Raw genomic sequence first — 22,974 nt, 5'->3', positions numbered from 1 at the left:
TGCAGCAAGTTTAATGAGGATGAGGATTTAGAAATTTGGAGGCCATAGTGACTCTAGAAAAGGAAGAGTTGCAGAAACATGTTGGGGATGAATTGCTAGTGAGAAAAGTGAAGATAGGAAGTACAAACCACTTTTCCAGGACATTTAAAGGAAAAGACAGCATGACTTGGGTCTTGAAAGATAAGAGGTCATTGGAAAGGGCTGTTGTTTGTTTCCAAAGGACATTGTTTCCAAAATTTCAGTTATTTATAATTTTGCCGTTATCTCTGTACCATATTTATTATTATGTAATTTAAAGAAAATTTCACTAAAAAGAAGAATCTTCATTCTAAGCAGTAAATTCTATGAAGTGATAGTTTGTTTCAGTTACATATTTGTTTCTAAAACGTTAAGTAGATATGTAATACTTCACAGATAAATTTTGAGTACCACTTATGACATCCATATCATAATTTCAGAAAAATTTTAAAGACTACTTTGGTGCTGAATGTAATGTGGACAATATAAATGGCTCAGTGTGTTGAATGATTTGAACAGTTTCTCAAAGGACATATAAAGGATCAAGGCAATATAGTTTAAAGGGGTAGTTTTGAAAAAGAGATGAGCTACCCCTTCTTCTGACAAAGGAACAGTGGAGGAGAGGATTAAAGATAGTGAAAATTAAGATAGAAGACAGGGGCTTCCCTGGTGGTGCAGTGGTTGAGAGTCCGCCTGCCAATGCAGGGGACACGGGTTCGTGCCCCGGTCCAGGAGGATCCCACATGCCGCGGAGCGGTTGGGCCCGTGAGCCATGGACGCTGAGCCTGCGCGTCTGGAGCCTGTGCTCCACAACGGGAGAGGCCACAACAGGGAGAGGCCCACGTACCGCAAAAAAAAAAAAAGATAGAAGACATTTCAGGAGTTGGTCCCCAAAATGATCAACTGAAGGTTGCTTTGTAAGGCTGGGACTTGAAGGTGGAAAATGTTTGGAACTACACTTGGGAGGAATGTTATAGAAATTCATCAAGAGGCAGAGACAAAGATTTCATTTTTATTGCAGGCCTGGTTAACGCTAGACAGCAACAGTTTATAGTGGGCCCATTTTCTGTATTACATTTCTGCAATGCATGGCAGTTTGAAATCAGAAAGCAGATAGCAGGCAATATCTGGGATTGGGATGTGGCTAGGTGGGTCCAGGAAATCGGTGGCGTTGATGAGGGAAGGATAGAAATAATGACAGAGGGTTAGTGACTCTAGGCTGAGTAAGAAAACTGGGAAAGCAAAAGAATAATTTCCATCAGAAGGAACACCGTTTCCCTGTGCCTCTCTTAGAGCAATGAAATCTTTCCTAGAACTTGCCCAACAGACTTCTCATGTCTCATTGGCCAGAACTAGATTACAAGTTATGCTGTCTTCCTTTTACCTCTTTACTCTTTTCTACCCTACTTAGAGTCCAGAGCATCAGCCTCCCTGGGCACAATCAAATGGCTTCCATGCCCTCTGGTTTCTGGTAGGGTTCGGTCATGGTTGGGGTGGGTGGCATTGAGAGGAGGTCCAAGGGCAGAGAGTAAGGTGTGTGTTTATAACATAGGTTCCCTCTGGGCTGGGTAACCATCTCTTCTGTCTAATAGTTCTCTCCAGGGAGTTCTCTTTGGGTTTCCTAAACCATTTCCCTCCTTTGCCCTTTCAGGATTGTAACAGCTTTCCTGTTGCTTGTCACTAGCCCTAGAATGCTACACCATCCTTTGTTGCTTTTCTTAAATTTTCCCACACATTTATAAAATAGTCCCTCTACACTCTTCTCAGTAAACCTGAGTGGGCCATCTCTGACTGGTGCTCATGCCCATTCTTAAATCAGTCTCTGGCAAGGGGAATGAAACACATGCCCTTGTGGCGGAAGCAACCAACGTTGTTCACCACAGTCACGTGGGATTATAAAGAATAACTGCGTACCTGTCAGTTTTGTCAGCCTGACTCACAGTAAATTCAGCCATCTAGAACAGGAGTTGTCTTACACAGCCACTTTCATTCATTTATGGTTGTAGTGCTTTTGGGCCATATGGCCCCCAAAGCCTGAAATACTTACTCTCTGGCCCATTACAGAAAAAAATTGCTGACCCCTGATTTAGAACTGTTCAGTCTGGTCTGGTTGAGCACTTGAACTGTGGCTAGTCTGAATTGAGATAACACCAAAGTTGTAAAATACATACCACGTTTCAAAGACTCACTTTGCACCTGTTTTTAGTTTTTCATGTGGTTCCCAGGAAATTTTAAATTACAAAATGTGGTTCACATTATGTTTCTGTTGGACAGCACTGATCTAGAAAGTAACTGGTAACCTAGAAGGTAAGGAGTTAAAAGCTGCCCTTAGGCAAAAGCCTATATTAAGTACAGTATTGTAAAGCAAAGAGAGCTTGGCACCTAGAGGCATTTGACTCAGGGTCAAGTCCCAGAAAACCCAAATCCTTATAGGTCTTCATGCTGTTTCCATTGCCTGAAATAATCTTTCTAACACCTTGTGCACTGTGATTTTTCTTTATCAGCTCAAATATTGACTTCCTTTGCCAAAGCTCTCTCCACCCTGATGATCCCACAGCCCTTCTGTGTATTGTAATTATCTATGTTTGCATAATTCTACTGAGATCCTAAGGGAGGGGTTTGGAATAGTGCCTAGTACCCCATATGTATTGGGTTCTCAGAGGGTTTTTATTTAGTGAGTGAGTATATAATTGAATGAATAAGTGTGTTACTAATTTAATAAGCTTGGTTATTTATCTTTTCCTTCTGGGTAACATTGGCAGTAAATTTGGCATAGTAGTGTAAGTATAGGATTGTTACGGGAATCAGATTTGATGAAGAGCCGTGAAGAAGCAACGCTAGTAGAAAGGCACGACTTTCTGGAGCTGTTTAGTGTGGGCTCCGTTGCTCTCATTTCAGTCCTACTAAAGGTGTCACTATAATAGCACAGTGCAATAAATGATCTTTTATTCGACATAAAGATTATGTAGAGTCTCTCTTTTTTTTTTAAGGTGGTAAAGCATGTAATAATTTTAGGAAGGTCTTTATCAAAACTGGTTCAAATTAGATTTTCGATACTTCAAGGAGTACATTTTTAAATACTCAATTCAATGTTGTAGACTTTACAAGTGTGAGGTAGTGTTCATGAAGATAAATGTCGCAAGCCTGACTTCTTAGAGATAAGAAGTCATTTATCTTTATTTATTTATGAAGTAAATAGCTTCTTTATGAATCCATGGTCTGATCATAGATGGTAGAGAACTAAATAAAAGTATTTTTACAGTTGATAGAAAAATCAAATGGATATTTGTTTTACCTTCTTAGAGATAAGAGGGTTAGGAAAAACAAAATCTAGAGTAGCTTTCTTTAAGGATTTATCTTTGGGTCTACTAATAGGTATTATCAGTTAATGATCAGCTATCAGTTAGTGATATTAATAGATCTAGGCAGGTATTTCAGAAATTGCATGACCCTCAGTCCTGGCTTATCCCTATTTCATGGTCAATGTTTTAGAAATTTAGAAACCTTGAGTTGACTTATGTGGTTGGGTGTCTGTACATAGTTTTTTATTTTTTAATTTTTATTTTATTTTTATATATTAAAATTTTTATTTATTTATTTATTTTTGGCTGTGTTGGGTCTTCGTTGCTGTGCGTGGGCTTTCTCCAGTTGCGGCGAGTGGGGGCTACTCTTCGTTGCGGTGTGCAGGCTTCTCATTGCAGTGGCTTCTCTTGTTGTGGAGCATGGGCTCTACGTGCACGGGCTTCAGTATTTGTGGCATGCGGGCTCAGTAGTTGTGGCACAGGGGCTTAGTTGCTTTGCGGCTTGTGGGATCTTCCTGGACCAGGGATGGAACCTCTGTCCCCTGCATTGGCAGGCGGATTCTTAACCATAGTGCCACCAGGGAAGTCCCTGTATATAGTTCTTTACATCACTGGATGTTAGCTTTTAGAGCATTATTCTTTTGCTTTTTATGACATTTAAGTTTTGGTGGGTAGCAAGAAAGTAATTTTGAATATTGTGTGAGGTTAGTTTTAAGGTGAAAGAAAATGAATTGAATTGGATTTTTAATATATTTTTCTTCGACTTTATATAACTTTACTGTCGCTGGAGCGGGGCCTTTAGGGATTCTAGTCTAAGTGAGAAAAAACTCTTCCCTGCTATCCAGTCCCTGACTCCTCAAAGCCAGTTTGAATGGTGGTTAGGTTATTTATGGATCGACAGATTCCTTTTGGGGATGATGCACAAGTAGTGAGAATTAATCTTTGGCGTCTTCTTCCCCATCCCCCTATGGTAATTCGTTGAGGGGAAGAAGTTTCTGTATTCATTTATTTATGAAGTAAATAGCTTCTTTATGAATCCATGGTCTGATCATAGACGGTAGAGAACTAAATAAAAGTATTTTTACAGTTGATAGAAAAATCAAATGGATATTTGTTTTACCTTCATATTTCTTACCTAATAAGTTACCAATCTGGGAATATTTTCAAAATTTATCCTCTCCTATCCATTCTCAGAGCTATTGTTTTGGCTTATGGCGACATCATTTCTTGTCAGGATTTATTGCATTTCTCTTATGTGGTCCTTTCTTCCTCTCCTGCCAGAGAGTGGGATTTTCCAATATCAGATCAGTTACTCTTCTGCTTAAAATTCTTGATTTCCGCAAAGCCCTTGTTGTGATACGCACAGGCTCTCTGTGATATGACCTCTAGCCTCCTTCCCAGTCATAAACTTCACTATTATCAACAGTTGAAGATATTATTTCACTGTTTGCCGGCTTCTGTTGTTGGTGTTGATGAGTCAGATACTCAGCATAATGGCAATTCTCTTGAAGGTGATATTTTCTTTCTGGGTGCTTTTTTTTTTTTTTTGCGGTACGCGGGCTTCTCACTGTTGCGGCCTCTCCCGTTGCGGCGCACAGGCTCCGGACGCGCAGGCTCAGCGGCCATGGCTCACGGGCGCAGCCGCTCCGCGGCATGTGGGATCCTCCCAGACTGGGGCACGAACCCGTGTCCCCTGCATCGGCAGGCGGACTCTCAACCACTTGCGCCACCAGGGAAGCCCTCTGGGTGCTTTTAAGAGTCTTATTGTTTTGTGTTTTGTTTTTAAATAAACCTCTGTATTACACAGTTTCACTATGATGTATCTTTACCCTGCTTGGGATTCTTTGATCTTCCTTTGAGGATTGGCTTTTTTTTAACACTTCCAGAAAGTTCTCAGCCATTGTTACTTCAAATTTTTCCTCTCCTTATAGAGCTTTTATTAGGTGCATTTTGGACCTTCACATTCTCCATGCCTTTTTTCCAAGTGGAATATTGTGAAATGATATAAAGCATCAAAATGTCCAATAGAGGGGGCTTCCCTGGTGGTGCAGTTGGTTGAGAGTCCGCCTGCCGATGCAGGGGACATGGGTTCGTGCCCCAGTCCGGGAGGATCCCACATGCCACGGAGCGGCTAGGCCCGTGAGCCATGGCCGCTGAGCCTGCACGTCCGGAGCCTGTGCTCTGCAACGGGAGAGGCCACAACAGTGAGAGGCCCACGTACAGCAAAAAGCAAAAAAAAAAAAAAAGGCCAATAGAGAATTAAATAAATTCTATTTCAGCCATAAAAATAGAATAGTAGACCAATAAAAATGAGGTGGAAGAACATATAATGATATGCAAAGATATTAACAATATGTTAAATGAAAACAGTATTCATAATGACTGTTTTTATAGTATGTATATTTATAATATTATATTTAATATTATTTAATTTTTGCCAAAGTAAAAGGACAAATAATATTTACCAAAATGTTATTAGTTACTTGAACATCATAGGATAATGAGCAATCTTGTTAGATCGTTTTTTGGAGGCTTGGATTTTTAATTTTCTATAAATGGGAGGGGGGAGTCTGTTTTCATTTCTCTTGTGTATTTACCTAGGGGTGGAATTTCTGGGTTAAATGGTACCTCTGTGTTTACCTTTTGAGGAACTTCCAGACTTTTTCAAAAGCATTGTGTCATTTTACATTCTCACCAGCAATGTAGGAGGGTTTTAATTTCTCCATGTTCTAGTCAAAGCTTTTTCTCCTCACTTAAAAAACTCTGTTTTGGGACTTCCCTGGTGGCGCAGTGGTTAAGAATCCTCCTGCCAATGCAGGGGATGCGGGTTCGATCCCTGGTCCGGGAAGATCCCACAACTTCTCAGTTGCTCCCAGATCTCCGGAGCAACTGAGCCTGTGGGCCACAACTGCTGAGACTGTGTTCTAGAGCCCATGAACCACAACTACTGAGCCCATGCGCTGCAACTACTGAAGCCTGCGCGCTCTAGGGCCCGTGTGCTGCAACTACTGAAGTCCGTGCGCCTAGAGCCTGTGCTCTGCAGCAAGAGAAGCCACTGCAATGAGAAGCCCACGCACCGCAACGAAGTGTAGCTCCTGCTCGCCACAACTAGAGAAAGCCCACACGCAGCAACGAAGACCCAACACAACAAAAAAATTAAAAATTAAAAAAATAGTAAATAATCGGGGCTTCCCTGGTGGCGCAGTGGTTGGGAGTCCGCCTGCCGATGCAGGGGACACGGGTTCACGCCCCGGTCCGGGAGGATCCCACATGCCGCGAGCGGCTAGGCCCGTGAGCCATGGCCGCTGAGCCTGCGCGTCCGGAGCCTGTGCTCCGCAACGGGAGAGGCCACAGCAGTGAGAGGCCCGCGTACCGCAAAAAAAAAAAAAAAAAAGTAAATAATAAGACTCTGTTTTATTTGTACCAAGCTTATAAACATCATTGTTACAAGTGTTTATTAACACTCTCTAATTGTATTACAGAAAAGCTATCACATCCAATCCCTGAAATAATGTTCTTCTCAAAATTTCCTGCTTGTACAACTCTTTTTCTAGATTTATTGAGATAATTGACACATAACATTGTATTAACTTAAGGTGTTCAATGGCCAACACTTACGTGTTTTTGATTATAGCCACCCTAGTGGGTATGAAGTGATATTTCTTTGTGGTTTTGATTTGCATTTCCCTGATGGCCAGTGATATTGAGCATCGTTTCAGATGGTATTGACCATTTGTATATCTTTTTTGGAGACATGTCTTTTCAGATGCTTAAGTTGGACTATTCGTCTTTACCATTGAATTGTAGGAGTTCTTTACATATTCTGGATGCAGGTTCTGGATCAGATTTGCAAGTGTTTTTCCCCGTTTTGTGTCTTTTTACTTCTTTGGAGCAGAAACTTTTTTTTTTTTTTTAATTTTTGACGAAGTCCGATTTATTTAATTTTTCTATTGTTGCTTGTACATTTTACTACTCATAGTTGCAGGATCCATTCACAGAAACTAATTTCCTGTACTGTCAGAATTTCCTATACTGTCAGCATCCTATGATTAATATAGTTGTAAGTACTGTGTGTACATATAGTAGTTTTTTTTCAACTTAGCATTTTTATGTATAAATTTCCTTCTATTTATATTGCCCATGTTTCATTTTTAAGAGTTGTGTCATGTTTTGTGGTTGTACCATAGTTTACATAGTCATCACTTTTTGCTTGTTTTTCAACTTCACGATTTAAATAACGCTGATAGGTAACTATCTCCATCAACTTAAAAGTTATATTTTTTTCTTTCCTTAGGTCAGATTGATTTAAAACAGCTGATAGCAAAGAAGATACAGTTGACAGCAGAGGCAGAAGTAAGTAACTCCCTCTTCCAGAAACAAAAATGTAGAGTTTTAGGGTAAAGAGTTTTATTCAGTACAATTTTTAATGCTAAACTGTTTAAAGAGTTATTTACCTTTCTTATCAGTCGACATGAAACAGGAAAATAAGGTCTGCCATCTCGTCATCCTACATAAGAACCAGATTGTTTTTTGTTTTTTTTCTGTACTATCATCCATCACTCTCATTTTCTGGCTTTTACCAGTAAAACTCAATTTTAGCAAAACATGATACAGTTGAATGCTTGTGTAAGTGCTTGTGTAGGTGCTTTATGAAAGTATCTGTCATGTTTCATAGTAAATAATAGGCCTTCAATAAACATTGAATCTGAATTTAGAAGTAGATTCCCTGTTATGGATGTAGAAGAAATAGAAATATCAACTCACAAACAACATCAAGACATTTCAGGGAATTCCTGGCGGTCCAGCAGTTAGGACTCGATGCTTTCACTGCGGTGGCCCGAGTCCAATCCCTGGTCGGGAAACTAAGATTCTGCAAGCTGTGCGGCGCAGCCAAAAAATAGATAAATAACAGACATTTCAAGCAGGGCAAACAGTTCTACAAGTTAGAATTCAGCAGTGCCCTCAGGAAATTCTGGAGGACAAAGAACACTTAAAAAAAACAAACAAAAAAAAACAACTGGGACTTCCCTGGTGGCACAGTGGTTAGGAGTCCTCCTGCCAATGCAGGGGACACAGGTTCGCGCCCTCATCTGGAAAATCCCTCATGCCGCGGAGCAACTAAGCCCGTGCACCACAGCTACTGAGCCTGCACTCTACAGCCCGCGAGCCACAACTACTGAGCCTGCACGCCTAGAGCCCGTGCTCTGCAGTGGGAGAGGCCACCACAGTGAGAGGCCCACACACTGCAGTGAGGAGTGACCCCCACTTGCCGCAACTAGAGAGAGCCCGCACGCAGCGACGAAGACCCAATGCAGCCAAAAATAAAGAAAATAAATAATTTTATATTAAAAAAAATCTAATACTCTGTGTGCCAAATATAAGTTGACTTCAAATCCAAGGCAGCCTCTCATTTTCCCAATAGGAAGATCACTTCCAAATTTTCTAAGGTTTCTAAGAGTCCTTTGAAATACAGCATGTCTGTTATTCTTTTTAAAAATTTATTTCAGTGAATGGTTTCCTCCAAGCATATGAATAACTTGTACTAACAAAGGCATAGTGGAAATGCTTGGGTTTTGGAGTCAGACAGACCCACCTCTATAACCTACCTTGTGAACTTAGGCAATTTGCTTATCAGTTTATTCATTCACTGACACTGTTTTGGACACCTTCTACGTGTCAGGCTCTGTTATTAGCACTGGGATACATAACTAATCAAAATAAAGGGCCCTTTCTTCAGGAAGCTCACATTCTAACACAGGAGATTAGTCAGTAAATAATAAACCTGAAAAGCAAATGACTTAAATGGTACAAAAATACATAAGTGCTCAGCAAAAGAAAAAAAATTATTGGCCAACTTGAATATATAAACATCCAATGATGTGGATGAAATAGCCGTTTTTATTAATTTAGTTACGTATGCATGCATGCATATATGCATTTATATAGAATACTGTAAATATAGATATTTTTATCCTGTTTCATAAAACAGTATATGCAAGATTGTTTGCATTCACTTTGATCTTAGTGTCTTTGTAATTGTGAGAGCTAGTTTTTCATTCATTTCCAGTCCTGGAGTATTTTCACCGTCATCTCGTTTCTTGGAGATCCAGCACTTTCTGAGTCCAGGGATGGTGCTCTCACTAGACATTTTACTACAAGTACCTATTTGCTTAACATTGCGATATCTCCCCCCACCCCGTCCCCTGCCCCCCCCCCCAATTCTGGAGGTATATATGTGTTTTCTACAATATAAGCACTTAACATTGCTTTATAAAGTGGTATTCAAAAGGTATATTGACTATACTTGAAACTGAGAGTCTAGACTCCTAGTTAATAGCGTGTTACATTTTATTTTTCCTGATTCCATTAGGTTACCTGTGTAAGCCTTTAAAACTACAATGATCAAGGCCATTTCTGGTGAATGTCTTTTCCAGTTAAAAATTTGTTGTCCCATTATAAGAGATTGAAGACTTGATTATTTGGTAACTTGCACTTCTCTGAGGGATAATTTATAATTTTGGCTAACAAAAGAAAACTATTTAGTATGTAGGCGTATGTGCTATTTTTAAGGGCCCATTCTTGCAAATTTAGTCACTACAATAAAGAAATTTTGTTTTTATGGCTTACCAGAGTGTCCCTGACCTTTATTCCTCTAGATGGGCTGGACACCTTCCATTCCTTTTCAGATTCCCCTTCTGTTCCTCTTTTGCTCCTTGTCCCCTTCCCAGAAAGAACACAAAGCCCTTACTGTGCTCTGCTTGTGAGGGAAAGTTTCACATTCGTGAAAGCACAGTTCATCCCTGCTGTCATTGCTATTTATTTTAAAAATCTGAGGTGGGAGGGGAATTTTAAAAAAATATAGCATCAGTAACCCAAAGAGGAAAGGGAATGTGGAGTGAGAAGTAAAAGGGGAGGGGAGAGGGGGAATGGAGGGAACGTTTCAAGGATTTAAGTTGAAACTTTGTTTTTAAAGAGAATATTCTACTTCTCTACTTTATATATTAATCAGTGAATAATATTATTATATTCTTTAGTTTGGTCAGTTGGAAACATTTGAAGGAGAGAGAAAGAAATGGATGAAGTAAGGGAATAGAAGCTGAGGGAAAGGTAGAGGTTGGTTTAGCTAGTAGTATTTATTACTCTGTGTTGTACAAGACTTGTTCCCGGTTATTGAAGGAGGGCATGGCTTGAACAGAGGTATGGAGGAAAGAAACTTAAACTGTGTCTTGGAAATTACACTTGATTAGCATCTGTGCCCCTGGTGGAGCATGGCAGAAAGAAAAATAAAGTTTGCGCTAGATTGTAAGGCATTTTTTTCCTTTCTTCATGCCCTTGTTCATGAAGATCTTTCTACTTGAAATTTCCTTTAACTTCCTACCTTCACCAGTCAAAATACTGTATATCCTTCAAATTCTCACTCAAATGCTGCTGCTTCTAAAGCTTTCTAGGGCTTCTCTGGTGGCACAGTGGTTGAGAATCTGCCTGCCAATTCAGGGGACACGGGTTCGAGCCCTGGTCTAGGAAGATCCCACATGCCGCGGAGCGGCTGGGCCCATGAGCCATGGCCGCTGAGCCTGTACTCCGCAACGGGAAAGGCCACAACAGTGAGAGGCCCGCGTACCGCAAAAAAAAAAAAACAAACCAAAAAACAGTATGCCTAGTTAAATTTGAATTTCAGGCAAACCGCAGATAGTTTGTTGGTCATCATGCAATATTCGGGACATACCTAGACTAAAAAAGTTGTTTATCAAATTCAAATTTAACCAACTGTCCTAAATATATATATTGGGGAGGGTCTCCTGTATTTTTATTTGCTAAATATGGCAACTTACAAAGAATTCAGTGAAAATTTATATATACAGATAGAGGAGCTCCTATTAAGGAAAGGTGTGAAGAAGGTTGTCAGGTACTGAGCAAGCTCTTTAGTCCTAAGGGAAGAGAAATGAGAGAGGTGATGACATTAGTGGGTTGAACTGATTGAACTTTTTAAGGTCACTTCTGGGTCTAAATGCTGTCATAAAAAAACTTTGAAGTACTTAATTAAAAAAAAATATGGTGCTGGTGGGGTCATACAGCACTGTGTAACTCTGAATCATGATCTTTTGAAATCCTTAGAATTGTGTTGTAACAAGCCTTTAAAGATCTTGGAACAGTCCAAGGGAGATTAAAATGATTAGGTTCCAACCAGCTACATCAGAGCTACATTCTCTACATTAGTAAAGAAATTAGCTTTAACATTGTTTTATATTTTTTCTATTGGTTGCAGATAACAGAAACCTACTTTGCCTTATTTAAGCATAAAAGGAAGTGTATTTGAAAGATTAATGTATCTCATAGAATCCTAGGAGAAGTTGAACATACTCAGGCTTTGGAAAGGATATTTATTTTAATAGCAAGAGTTCAGCTATTTCTGAATTTTTCAGTTAATAAGGTTTCCAGTCATGCTTTCTAAGCTCAGAGTCTCAGGTCTATGAGAGAGAGAATTGAATTTTGTTCAGAAGGGCAGGGCCATATAGTACAGCCCTAACCTGGACACGGGGTGCCTGTCCTCACCTTTGAGGACAGTTTCCAGAGGAAAGTGAGTATGTTGAGAAGAGAAAAGAGGATATCTTTACTATCGATGTTTGTAGAACTTTTATTAATGTACACAATTTTATAGAGCAAATGTTAGGTCTAGTGTGAAAATTGAAGGGATGAAAAATTACTTTCTATTTCTGCTTCTTAAAAATACATATTTATATTTCGCTTGCTTCTTATGTAGCTTTTCTAGTGTTGTTTTTCATATCAGTATCTAGTGCAGTTGCCTGACCATTAAATGAGCAATCTGTGATGAGTACGACTCAAGGTGGCATGTCTGCAAACGAGGCCTCCTCTTCATGGCTTATCACTTGTTCGAGTAAACTAAAGAAGTTTTTGGATAGTGCCAACTTATTTGATTTGTTGGCAGACTGCTGGAAAGACAAGTCTAAGTGTTTTCTGCCCAGAAATTCTTTGATCATTTGTATAAGTTGAGATTAGCTTGTGCCGTAATAGCAACACAAGATGAACACAAATAATTGTGGCTTAAAGAAGATAGAAGTGCATTTTCCTCTTGTATAAATGATCCAGAGGTGAGAGGTCCACAGCTGGTCTGGTGACTCTGGTCCTCAGCGACTCCTCCTGCTACCTCCCTGCCTCACCATTTGTAGGCTGTGATTTGTCTTCTCATTGTCCAAGTGGCTTCAGCCTTTTCATCTGAGTTTCAAAGAGCAGAATTGATGTAGGGGAAGAAAGGGGGCAAGGAGCAGGTACCAGCTGTCTTTTTTTTTTTTTTTTTAATTTATTTATTTTTGCTGTGTTGGGTCTTTGCTTCTGCGCGAGGGCTTTCTCTAGTTGTGGCAAGTGGGGACCACTCTTCATCGCGGTGCGCGGGCCTCTCACTGTCGCGGCCTCTCTTGTTGCGGAGCACAAGCTCCAGACGCGCAGGCTCAGCAGTTGTGGCTCACGGGCCTAGTTGCTCCGCGGCACGTGGGATCCTCCCAGACCAGGGCTCGAACCCGTGTCCCCTGCATTGGCAGGCAGACTCTGAACCACTGCGCCACCAGGGAAGCCCCCAGCTGTCTTTTAAGGAAGTTTTTCTGGCGGTTTTGTCAAACCGATTCTGCCTGTATCTCATTGGCAAGAACTTAGTCACCTGGCCACACCTAGGTGCAAAGGGAGACTGGGAAATTTATTTATTCTGGGCATTTAGGTGCCCAGGTAAAAATTAGGGGTTCTGGTACTAAGGAAGGGGGTGGGAAACGATAGGTTGACAATTAACAGTCACTATAATAACTGTAGTTTACTACCCCTGATCTTCTGGTCAAATCTTACCTTCTTTTGGCTGTGTAAGTGTGACTACATTCTTCTCTTTCCCTTTCTGCCTTTTCTCATTTTACTTAAATACATAAATAAATGTATTAGTCTCTAGTCTGCTTTGATGAACCTTGGGAAAGTCAGTTCATTGTTCTTTATGATTTTATCACTTATTTACAAAATGAAGGAATGAACCTGCCCCATTGCCCCTTAGGAATGTTCAGTAATTTAGTTCCATGAACAACACTTACTTGGTTCCTTTGTCTGTCAGGCACAACATTAGGTGCTGAGATTTTGAAGACGTCGTTTCTGTTCTCATGCTAGCCGAGAATACTATGTATAAAATGGATAAGCAAGGGCTTCCCTGGTGGGGCAGTGGTTGAGAGTCCGCCTGCCGATGCAGGGGACGTGGGTTCGTGCCCCGGTCTGGGAGGATCCCACATGCCGCAGAGCGGCTAGGCCTGTGCGCCATGGCCGCTGAGCCTGCACGTCGGGAGCCCGTGGGGGGGGAAAAATGGATAAGCAAGAGGAACAGCAATTGAGTTAGGTACCTTTAAAAGGTTCATTGAAAGCTATAAGGTGATGTCACTGTAAGTGGGTATTCTTGGTAAGAAATTACATGATTTTAGAGCTCTGTTGAAGATCTTACAGGTGATGGTTACTCTCTGTTTTGTAATGTCTCTGGAAACAAGAAAACACTGCGCTGTGCTGTGTAGTGTAGTTCACTTGGCAGCTTTTTTTTTCCATAGTGTCAGACAAAGATCAGTTGCATCTTAGATGAGATAAGGTACTTTCTTTTAGAAAAAAAGTGCAAGGTTTAAAAGATTTTATTTTAATGTTGTGATACCATATCACAACAGGAGGATTGTTTCAAGAACAGGAGGAATATATTTTCTTAATTAATGTAGGTGTTTTTTTTTCTGATTATAGAAGTAATATAGGCTCATTGCAGAAAATTTATGAGACAAAGTATAAAGAGGAAACACTCACCACCCATATGCCCACCACTTGGAGATAATATTTTGGTTTATTTTCTCCAGTAATTTGTTTTCCTTCTTATAGCGTATGCACAGATACAAGTAGACACATGCAGGCATGTGTGTCAGATACATTAGCAAAATCAGCATCCATTTATATATTCAGTTGTATATTTTTCTTAACATCATTTTGTGGCTTTTTTTTGTGTTAAAATATTCTTTGGAAATGTGATTTTTAAAAATTTATTTCATGATAGTCATTTGTACGGATGCATCATTTGGTAACTACTGGGAATGTGATATTTTTACTCCTTTCTGGTTTTCTAGCATTTAATAATGGCTAATGAAGTGAAGGAGGTAGGCAGTGATGATGAGAAACTGTAATATATACCATTTGGATAGTTAAGATGCAGGAGCTACCTAAGTAGATTAAGGTAAATAAATGTGTTTCAGCTCAGTTTAGACTGATAACAATATGATATCAAGAATATTGTAGGGCTTCCCTGGTGGCGCAGTGGTTGAGAGTCCGCCTGCCGATGCAGGGGACATGGGTTCGTGCCCCAGTCTGGGAAGATCCCACATGCCACGGAGCGGCTGGGCCCGTGAGCCATGGCCGCTGAGCCTGCGCGTCCGGAGCCTGTGCTCCGCAACGGGAGAGGCCACAACAGTGAGAGGCCCGCGTACCACAAAAAAAAAAAAAAAAAAAAAAAAAAAAAGAATATTGTAGTCTAACTTAAATTGGGAAATAGCCCAGGATGAATTTTATTTTAAATAAAAAGGGATTAAAATTCAGAGCTCTAATTTGATTAGTTCCTGGTTTATCTTGAACCTTTGGCTTCCTGTATTAAGGATTATGTAACAGTTATACTCAAGACTTTTTTTGACTATGTAGGAGGAATTTAGTACAGTGCACCGTTTAGGACTTTAAACTTCTTCTACATTGATGCCTGCAAATGAAATGTTTGTAATAGAACTAAGCCAAACAACACCTTTTTACTAGATTACCTACCATTTTCAGGCTACATGTATGTACATCATTGACATTTTAGGTTTTACTTTTTTGGCTTATGGTGCTAATCATATAGAAACTATTTTATATGAAGTACAGTGGAAAGCAATATAATGTAATGCGAACTCTGAGGTCAGATAGACTGGAGTTCTGATCCTAGTTCTATAGCCTACAAGTGGTGACCTTGGGTAAGTCACATCACTTGACTTGTTCACGCTTAGATCTCTCATATGTAAAATAGGAATTCTATTGCCTACTTCAAAGACTGTTTTAAGACTAGAAATAATGTTTAAAAGGCCCTAAGAGAGTATCTAGCATAAAGCAGTCATTCAGTTATTAACAACCATTACCAACAATAACAACAGTAGTGATTTTTAGTCCCTTTCCCTTTATAGTTTCCACAGAGAAATCAGGGCTCTGTAGTTTTGTTTTGTTTTAGATATCTACTTTCTGCTTTATAATAGATATTGAATAAAGCAAGCAGTGGTATAAGTAGGGGTTTCGGGGGCAGGAGTTTATATCAAAAGCTCTTTGGAAATATATTTAACACAGTCTTGGCAGTTGTTTTGCTGAGAGGTGACTGTAGAGTGGTTAACAAATAGACATGGTTTTAAAGTCAGGTGGGGGAGGTAGACATTAAGACACCAAAAGATAGAAATGTAAAGCATTTTAGATTGTATTAAGTGCAATGATGGAAAAGAATAAGATGTAGTATACATTAGAGTGAATTGTTAGGGGCTTCCTCTCTTGGGGATTCAATTTAAACACTGTATTACCTGTTCTGTTGTGTTACTTGCTTTGCCCGAAAAGGTCAGGTTTCTGGTTCCATGCCACTGTGAGGTTAAAAGATTCTCTGTGCAAAGCCAGGTGGTGAATCAGAGAAACAAGTAATTCATGAACTAGTGATATGACCTTGTGGAGTCAGAGTATAATATATATATATTTTTAAAATTTATTTTATTTATTTATTTTTGGCTGCGTTGGGTCTTCGTTGCTGCACGTGGGCTTTCTCAAGTTGTGGCGAGCGCGGGCTACTCTTCGTTGCGGTGCTCGGGCTTCTCATTGCGGTGGCTTCTCTTGTGGAGCACGGGCTCTAGGCACACGAGCTTAAGTAGTTGTGGCTCAAGGGCTCAGTAGTTGTGGCTCACGGGCTTAGTTGCTCTGCGGCATGTGGGATCTTACCGGACCAGGGCTCAAACCCGTGTCCCCCTGCATTGGCAGGCGGATTCTTTTTTTTTTTTTTTTTTTTGCGGTACGCGGACCTCTCACTGTTGTGGCCTCTCCCGTTGCGGAGCACAGGCTCCGGACGCGCAGGCTCAGCGGCCATGGCTCACAGGCCTAGCCGCTCCGCAGCATGTGGGATCTTCCTGGACCGGGGCACAAACCCGTGTCCCCTGCATCGGCAGGTGGACTCTCAACCACTGCGCCACTAGGGGAGCCCCGGCAGTCGGATTCTTAACCACTGTGCCACAAGGGAAGCCCAGAGTATAATATTTTATTTTTAATTTTTTTTTACTTAACTAGATCACCAGTTTATTATAAAAGGATATAATAGCTCAGGAACAGCCAGGTGGAAGAGATGCACAGGGCAAGTATGGGGAAAGGGTGTGGAGCTTCCATGCTCTCTGAGTGAGCCATTCTCCCTGCGTCACCATGGGTTCACCAACCCGGAAGTTCCAGAGTATAATATTTTATACTCTACTCAGAGTATACATGTTTATTTTGTGTTTCTTTCTCTCAGCCTACTTTTTAATTTTTTCATGCCTCTGTAAGGGTTACTTTATCCATAAACGACCCTGCTCTTTTCACATTTTAAGACAGTCCAAAGCAACCTCTGTTTGGAAGGCTTTTTAGAAGTGTTCTCTTTCTGAAGTGCAAATCTGAATATGTTTATAAACCTTGTGCTTAAAACATCATTGGTTTTCAGTTGCCCTTAGGATAAAATGAAAAATTCTTAAAATGGGGGAATTCCCTGGCGGTCCAATGGTTAGGACTCCTCCTTGCTTTCACTGCCAAGGGCCCAGGTTCAGTCCCTGGTTGGGGGAACTTCCCTGGTGGTCAGGTGGGTAAGACTCCATGCTCCCAATGCAGGGGTCCCGGGTTCAATCCCTGTTCGGGGAACTAGATCCCACATGCATGCCATAGCTAAGGAGTCCACATGCTGCAACTGAAGATCCTGTGTGCCGCAACTAAGGCACGGCGTGGCCTAAATCAATCAATCAATCAATCCCTGGTTGGGGAACTAAGATCCCGCAAGCCAAGTGACATGGAAAAAAAAAAACAAAAAAAAACCCTTAAAAGACCTGTCATGAACTGTAGACCCTGTTTGCTTCTCCAGCCTCGTCTCTGATCACTCGTGGTGCCTTCACTGCATTCCAACCGTAGAATTTTTGCTTCTTGGTGGTTGTTCCCCATTCCTAGAATCTTAGAGGTTGTCTCCTTTAGCTGCTTGTTTTAAAAGTGAGGTTCTTTGATAGATTATCTAAGCACCTTGCTTTTCTAGTTTCTAGTTAACTGCCTGCCTCCTTCCTTCTGTTGTCCTTCTGTCCATCTGTTGTGCTGGGACAATAATATAGTCCATGGGCTGGATAAAATTAATGTTAATAGAGATGAGATTGAGAAGATAAGTAAATTAGAAAGCCTATAAGCTTATCTCCTTTTCAGGTTACTGATAGACATTTTTAGACAGATTTATTGTGGTCACGTTTTGAAGTTCTAATTAACACGAGTTTCATGCAATAGAAGAACTCAGAAGAAGGCAGAGGTGGAGCACTTCTTGTACTGTTTCCTTTCCCTCTTACAAAGGGAATGACAGTAATAAGCAGTCGCTCTTTATTTCAATCAGTAGTTGGATACATGAAAGGAGGAGGCTAAGGGAACTTAATAGTGTCCACAATAGAGTTCTTCCTTGTGTCCCAGTGGCAGCAGCTTCAATCAATTTTAATTCCTCAGAGAAAGAGGACAAAGGCATCGTTGATGAAAAAAATTAGTAAGTCCTTCTAAGAAAGAAGTGGAAAATTTTATTCGCGCCAAATTGAGTATTATAACCTGGGAACAGCCTCTCAGAAAGCTCCAAGAACTGTCTGTCTGTGAGAGGTCATAGACAGTTATATTAAGTTTTTGAGACAGAGGGCTGTACATTAAATGACAGATTATTGACAGTTTACACAATCCAGATCTAGAGGTACAAAGCACGTGGTAGGTCATGGTCTTTGGGGCCCCTTACAAGATTAAGAAGGAAGGTTATCTCCTAAGGAGTTGTGACCCTTGATGAGATTAAGAAGGAATGTTATCTCCTAAGGAGGTCTGGTTAATGCACATGCACAATACACACTAAAGGGGAGGGAGGAGGTCCAAACAGGCAAAGAAAAACATTATGTTTAAATCTTTCTCGTCTTGCCATAAAATGTGAATTTTATATCATCAGCATTAAGAAATGCCTTCATGATATTGTCGTCAAACCCAAGTTTGTGTGCCTGGTGCAGTGTGAAACCAAACAACCAAAACATCAGAGTTTGGAGCAGAGAAAAGTTTATTGCAAGGACCAAGCAAGTGTTACCCGAAAAACTGGGTTCACTACTTGGTGGGTGTCAAGCCAAAAGACACAACCAAGGCAAAGAGCGGGAGAAGGATTTATTACTTGGAGAACACTGGGGATCTTTCCCAAAGCAGTGTCTCCCCAACAGCAAAATTGGGGAAGTTTTAAGCTAAGGGTACATGCATATTCATGAAGGGGCTTGAGCTGAGAAGCATAGAATTGGGCCAAAGGTCCACAGAGTCTAAGCTTTAGTTGAAGTCATGAGGGTCAACATCATTATTCCATCCTCCACCCGAGTGAGGGCCTTAGTTTTTGCTGACCTCAAAGATATTATGTATATCCCTTGAGGAGGAGCTAGGACTATTGTTTCTTGACTCCTTTTCCTTTGTTCTGCATTCCCTTACTTCCCTTAAGATCATTAATTATGAGATCTGTTCAAGGGCAAGCATTGTGACCAGGCTTAGATCACAATATTACTTAGGCCACAAATGGCTTCTCATATGTCAAGAAAGCCATGCCTAGTTTTCTTTCTCCCGGTACCCCCTACCCTATCTGCTTACACAAGGAGAATGGGTGGCTCATGCTCAGAAGACATGAACTCCGGGGTGGTTTTCAGGGAAGAGTTTTTAAAGGCAACATTTGGGGTGGCGGCTGTAGGGTGTATGACTTTCTTCTGATTGATTGGTGGTGAGGTAACAGGGTGCTGTTCCAGGAATCTCAAATCAACCTTCTGGTTGAGACCAGTCTGGGGTCTGAGCCTGCAGTTACCATCTTCCACCTGGAATTGTTCTTGTAGAACAATTCGAAGATATGTATCAGATTGTTATGTATATCCCTTGAGGAGGATCTAGGACTCTGTTTTATTGTTGAACTATCTTTCTTGACTGCTTTTCCTTTGTTTCTGCATTCCCTAATTAGTGACTCTATGACTCTGCCCTTTAGAACTCTGGGAAGGTCTAGGAGGCTCAAGCTTTTTTCTTACAAACAAGAAACAGGAAACACAAAGGCTTTTATACCTGGAAGGGCCCCAGCAGGCTCCTGCTCAGTTTCACTGTCCACTGAAAGAACAACTCAAAAGGGAAAAGTTGTGAGTTAAGTTTTATTCAGGGACCTCATAGCCCAAGAAATAGCCTCTTAGTGGCTCTGAGGAGACTGTTCAAAAGAGGCAGGAGAGGAGCCAGGATACATATGAGATTTTTGCCTGGGGAAAACATGTAGTCAAGCATAGAAGGATTACTGCTAATCACAAAGAACAGACATCTCAAATTAATGATTTTAGTGCTTTTCTATGTATAGGAAGATGCAAGAATCTGGGGCCATTTGAAAATTTTCCTTAGATGTGCAATTTACTGTCTAGGGGTCAGTATATCCAAAGCACAGAATGCTTCCTTGTTTTCTCTATCCTGAATTCCCCTCAAGGGTGGGTGACTGCAATGGCAGTGGCTTGATCCTTGTAGAACTGGAATGGTGGGCAACATTCTTTGTTTACAGTAGGAGTTTTGGAATATGGGGAGAAAAAGAAGGGGAAAAGAAAATGGTTCGATTGATGAGGAGGGTGAGGATAAGGAGGTTGCTGTAGGCTTTGGAAATTGCAAGTTTTGGGGCATGTATGGCAATGACTCATCTGTGGGCGAGTAGTGAGTAACGCACAAGAGCTTGTGGCGTGAGAAGTTGAGTATTTTTAATTTGAGTTGGGTAGATAAATATCAGCTTTTACTGATATTTTTATAACATTCATTATGGCTTGTTTTTTCCCCGTGCTTCTGGTCTACTTGACCCGATACTTAATTGGGAAGGGTGCTAGTTCCAGAGTATGAGGAATCCTAGTTCAAAGATTCCAGGCTTCTTTTTTAGTGTTAAATAAAATTTCAGTGGACTAATGTGAATAGGGGGTAAAGTGTTAAGACCTTACATGGTTTAGCCCCTCTCCTGCCACCCTCCCCCTTCTTTTCTGACCTCAACTCTGATCACTCTTTTGCTTCAACTATAATGTCCTATTTCCTTGCTATTACTCAAACATGTCAAGGGTGTTCCTGCCTCAGGGCTTTTTACCCTTACGCTTCTTCTGGTACTTTTCCCACAGGTATCGACTAACTTGCCCTCTTACTTTCTTCAGATCTTATCAAATGTCATCTTATTTTTGAGGCTTTCTCTGACCTCTCTGAAAAATAGCACCCTCTTTCCCCCAGACCCTTCTCTTTATTTCTTTCCCTAACACCATCTGGCATACTGTATGTCCTGTTTACCCCTACTGGAATTTTAAGTTCCCTGAGGACAGGCACTAGGTTTTGTTCATTGTATCTCCAGTGCCTGCAGCAGTGCCGAGAACTACACCTAGCACTTAGTGGAATGAACGAAGTCTTGCCCTTCTTCTCTTTTAGTATATTTCTACGTGAGACAGCATTTTTGTACCTGAAAAAACCCTTCATTTATTAAGCAGTCCAATGCTAGAGCTTAATGAGAAAATCACCACACCCACACCCACCCCACCCCGCTCCTTTTTTTCTGAGTGTCACTTTTTTGGGTGTTTGTTTTGTTTTTGGTTAGGGAAGCATTGTAACAGGGAAGAGCCAATTTTGACTCCACATTGGATGTTTCTTTTACTTTAACCTTTGCTTTTCGTTGCTTTTGTTATTATACATAATGGCCTAACTCAGGGAACCCTGCCCCTCTGCCTGAATGTTAAACTAAAGTTCCTCTGTTCAGCTCATAGGGAGACAATCTGACCCTGGCCACCTGTGAATGGCTACAGAAAAGAAGAAATTAACACATGCCCTCATATTTTGCAAGATGAATGGCCTGTTTACTTTACTTCCTCACCTCCTCCCCCTCTGTTCTATAAAAGAAACTGGCATCCAGACCCCGATAAGACGGTTTTTTGGAGACACTAGTCTGCCATCTTCTCGGTCTGCCGTCCGTCCCAATAAAGTCGTATCCTTTGCCTCAGCACCTCATCTCCCGATTTATTGGCCTGTTGTGCGGCGAGCAGAGCGAGCTTGGACTCGGTAACAGCATCATACCTGTTGAAAAATTTCAGAATGAAGATGGGCATGTAATTGAAATGAAACAAGCAAAAGGAACTAAGATAAAATACTATTTGATAACCTTAATATGAACAAATAATTTTATGAAACACTTTATTTCTTCCAGGGAACATAGGTTCTATATGTTTTTGTCCTTAAAACCAGGCAGCATCATTCACATTTTCTGTTTGGCTAATACTTTCCTGTCTTGGGTTTTCATCATATTGTATCCTCCTCCCACTTTTCAGTTAATCTTGAGTCCTACTTACTGGGATCCTTAAAGGTTTCAGCTTGACATCCAGCTCAAAAAAGGCATTTCCAGTCATCTCTGGGTTGCTTTCTTTGCTAAACTTTTATATGTTCTTTGAGTCTTTTCATTAATGGTTCTATTTCTCAGGTGACATTTAGGTAGTCTACTGTGTATTGTTCATATGTGTATATCTTGTATTTTTCATCTCCATCAGCTATTGTTACTGAACAAGGTTTGTGTGCCTGACGCACAGTGAGGCCAAATAAACTGAAACATCGGAGTTTGTATTACCGAGTCCAGGCTCACTCTGCTCGCCGCACAACAGGAACAGGCCGATAAATCCAGGAGACGAGGTGTTGAGGCAAGGAATAGCGACTTTATTCGGAAAGCCAGCAGACTGAGCAGATGGCGGACTAGGGTCCCCCAAAAACCATCTTATTCAGGGTCTGGATGCCAGTTTCTTTTATGGAAGAGATGGGGAGGAGGTGAGGAAGTAAAGTAAAAAGGTCATTTATCTTGCAAAATAGGATTGGATGTGTTAATTTTGTCTTTTCTGCAGCCATTCACAGGTGGGCAGGGTCAGAATGTCTCTGTGAGCTGAACGAAGGCCTTTTAGTTTAACAAACAGAGGGACAGGGTTCCCTGTGGCAGGCCATTATGTATCCTTACAGGTATAGACAGTGATTATAATATCAAAAGCAACGAAACGCAAAGGTTAAAGTAAAAGAAACAGATCCAACTTGGAGTCAGAATTGGCTCTTCCTTGTTACAGTTTGGGGGTAGAAGTTTTTATAAGCAAAATTTGGGGTGAGGGCTGTAGGGTGTATGGCTTCCTTCTGATTGGTTGGTGGTGAGGTAACAGGGCAGTGCTCCAGGAATCTTGCCATCCTCCATCTGGGTGGGGGCCTTTGTTCTGCAGAAGAGCTCAAAGATATAGTATATTCCTTGAGGAGGAGCCAGGACCCTGTCCCAAGGCTTGCACTATTGTTTCTTGACTGCTCCGCCCTTGTTTCTGCATCCCCT

At 41.0% G+C, this 22,974-nt stretch overlaps 1 protein-coding gene across 4 annotated transcripts in view; it reads left to right on the top strand.

Moving 5' to 3' along the window:
• The window catches only part of SOAT1 (sterol O-acyltransferase 1), a 57,230-nt gene that overhangs the window by 17,498 nt on the left and 16,758 nt on the right, over nucleotides 1-22,974 (top strand). For all 4 annotated transcript variants that reach the window (XM_082612755.1, XM_082612754.1, XM_082612753.1 and 1 more), the window contains one exon: nucleotides 7,615-7,673. In XM_082612755.1, coding sequence (XP_082468881.1) covers nucleotides 7,615-7,673 — 59 coding nt within the window. The remainder of the gene's footprint in view (nucleotides 1-7,614; nucleotides 7,674-22,974) is intronic.

The sequence above is a fragment of the Mesoplodon mirus genome (assembly GCF_964341445.2).
Source record: "Mesoplodon mirus genome assembly, chromosome: 3".
In the NCBI taxonomy this organism is placed as follows: Eukaryota; Metazoa; Chordata; class Mammalia; order Artiodactyla; family Ziphiidae; genus Mesoplodon; species Mesoplodon mirus.
Note: the sequence above shows the minus strand (reverse complement) of the source record. Positions and strands in the feature narration are given on the sequence as shown.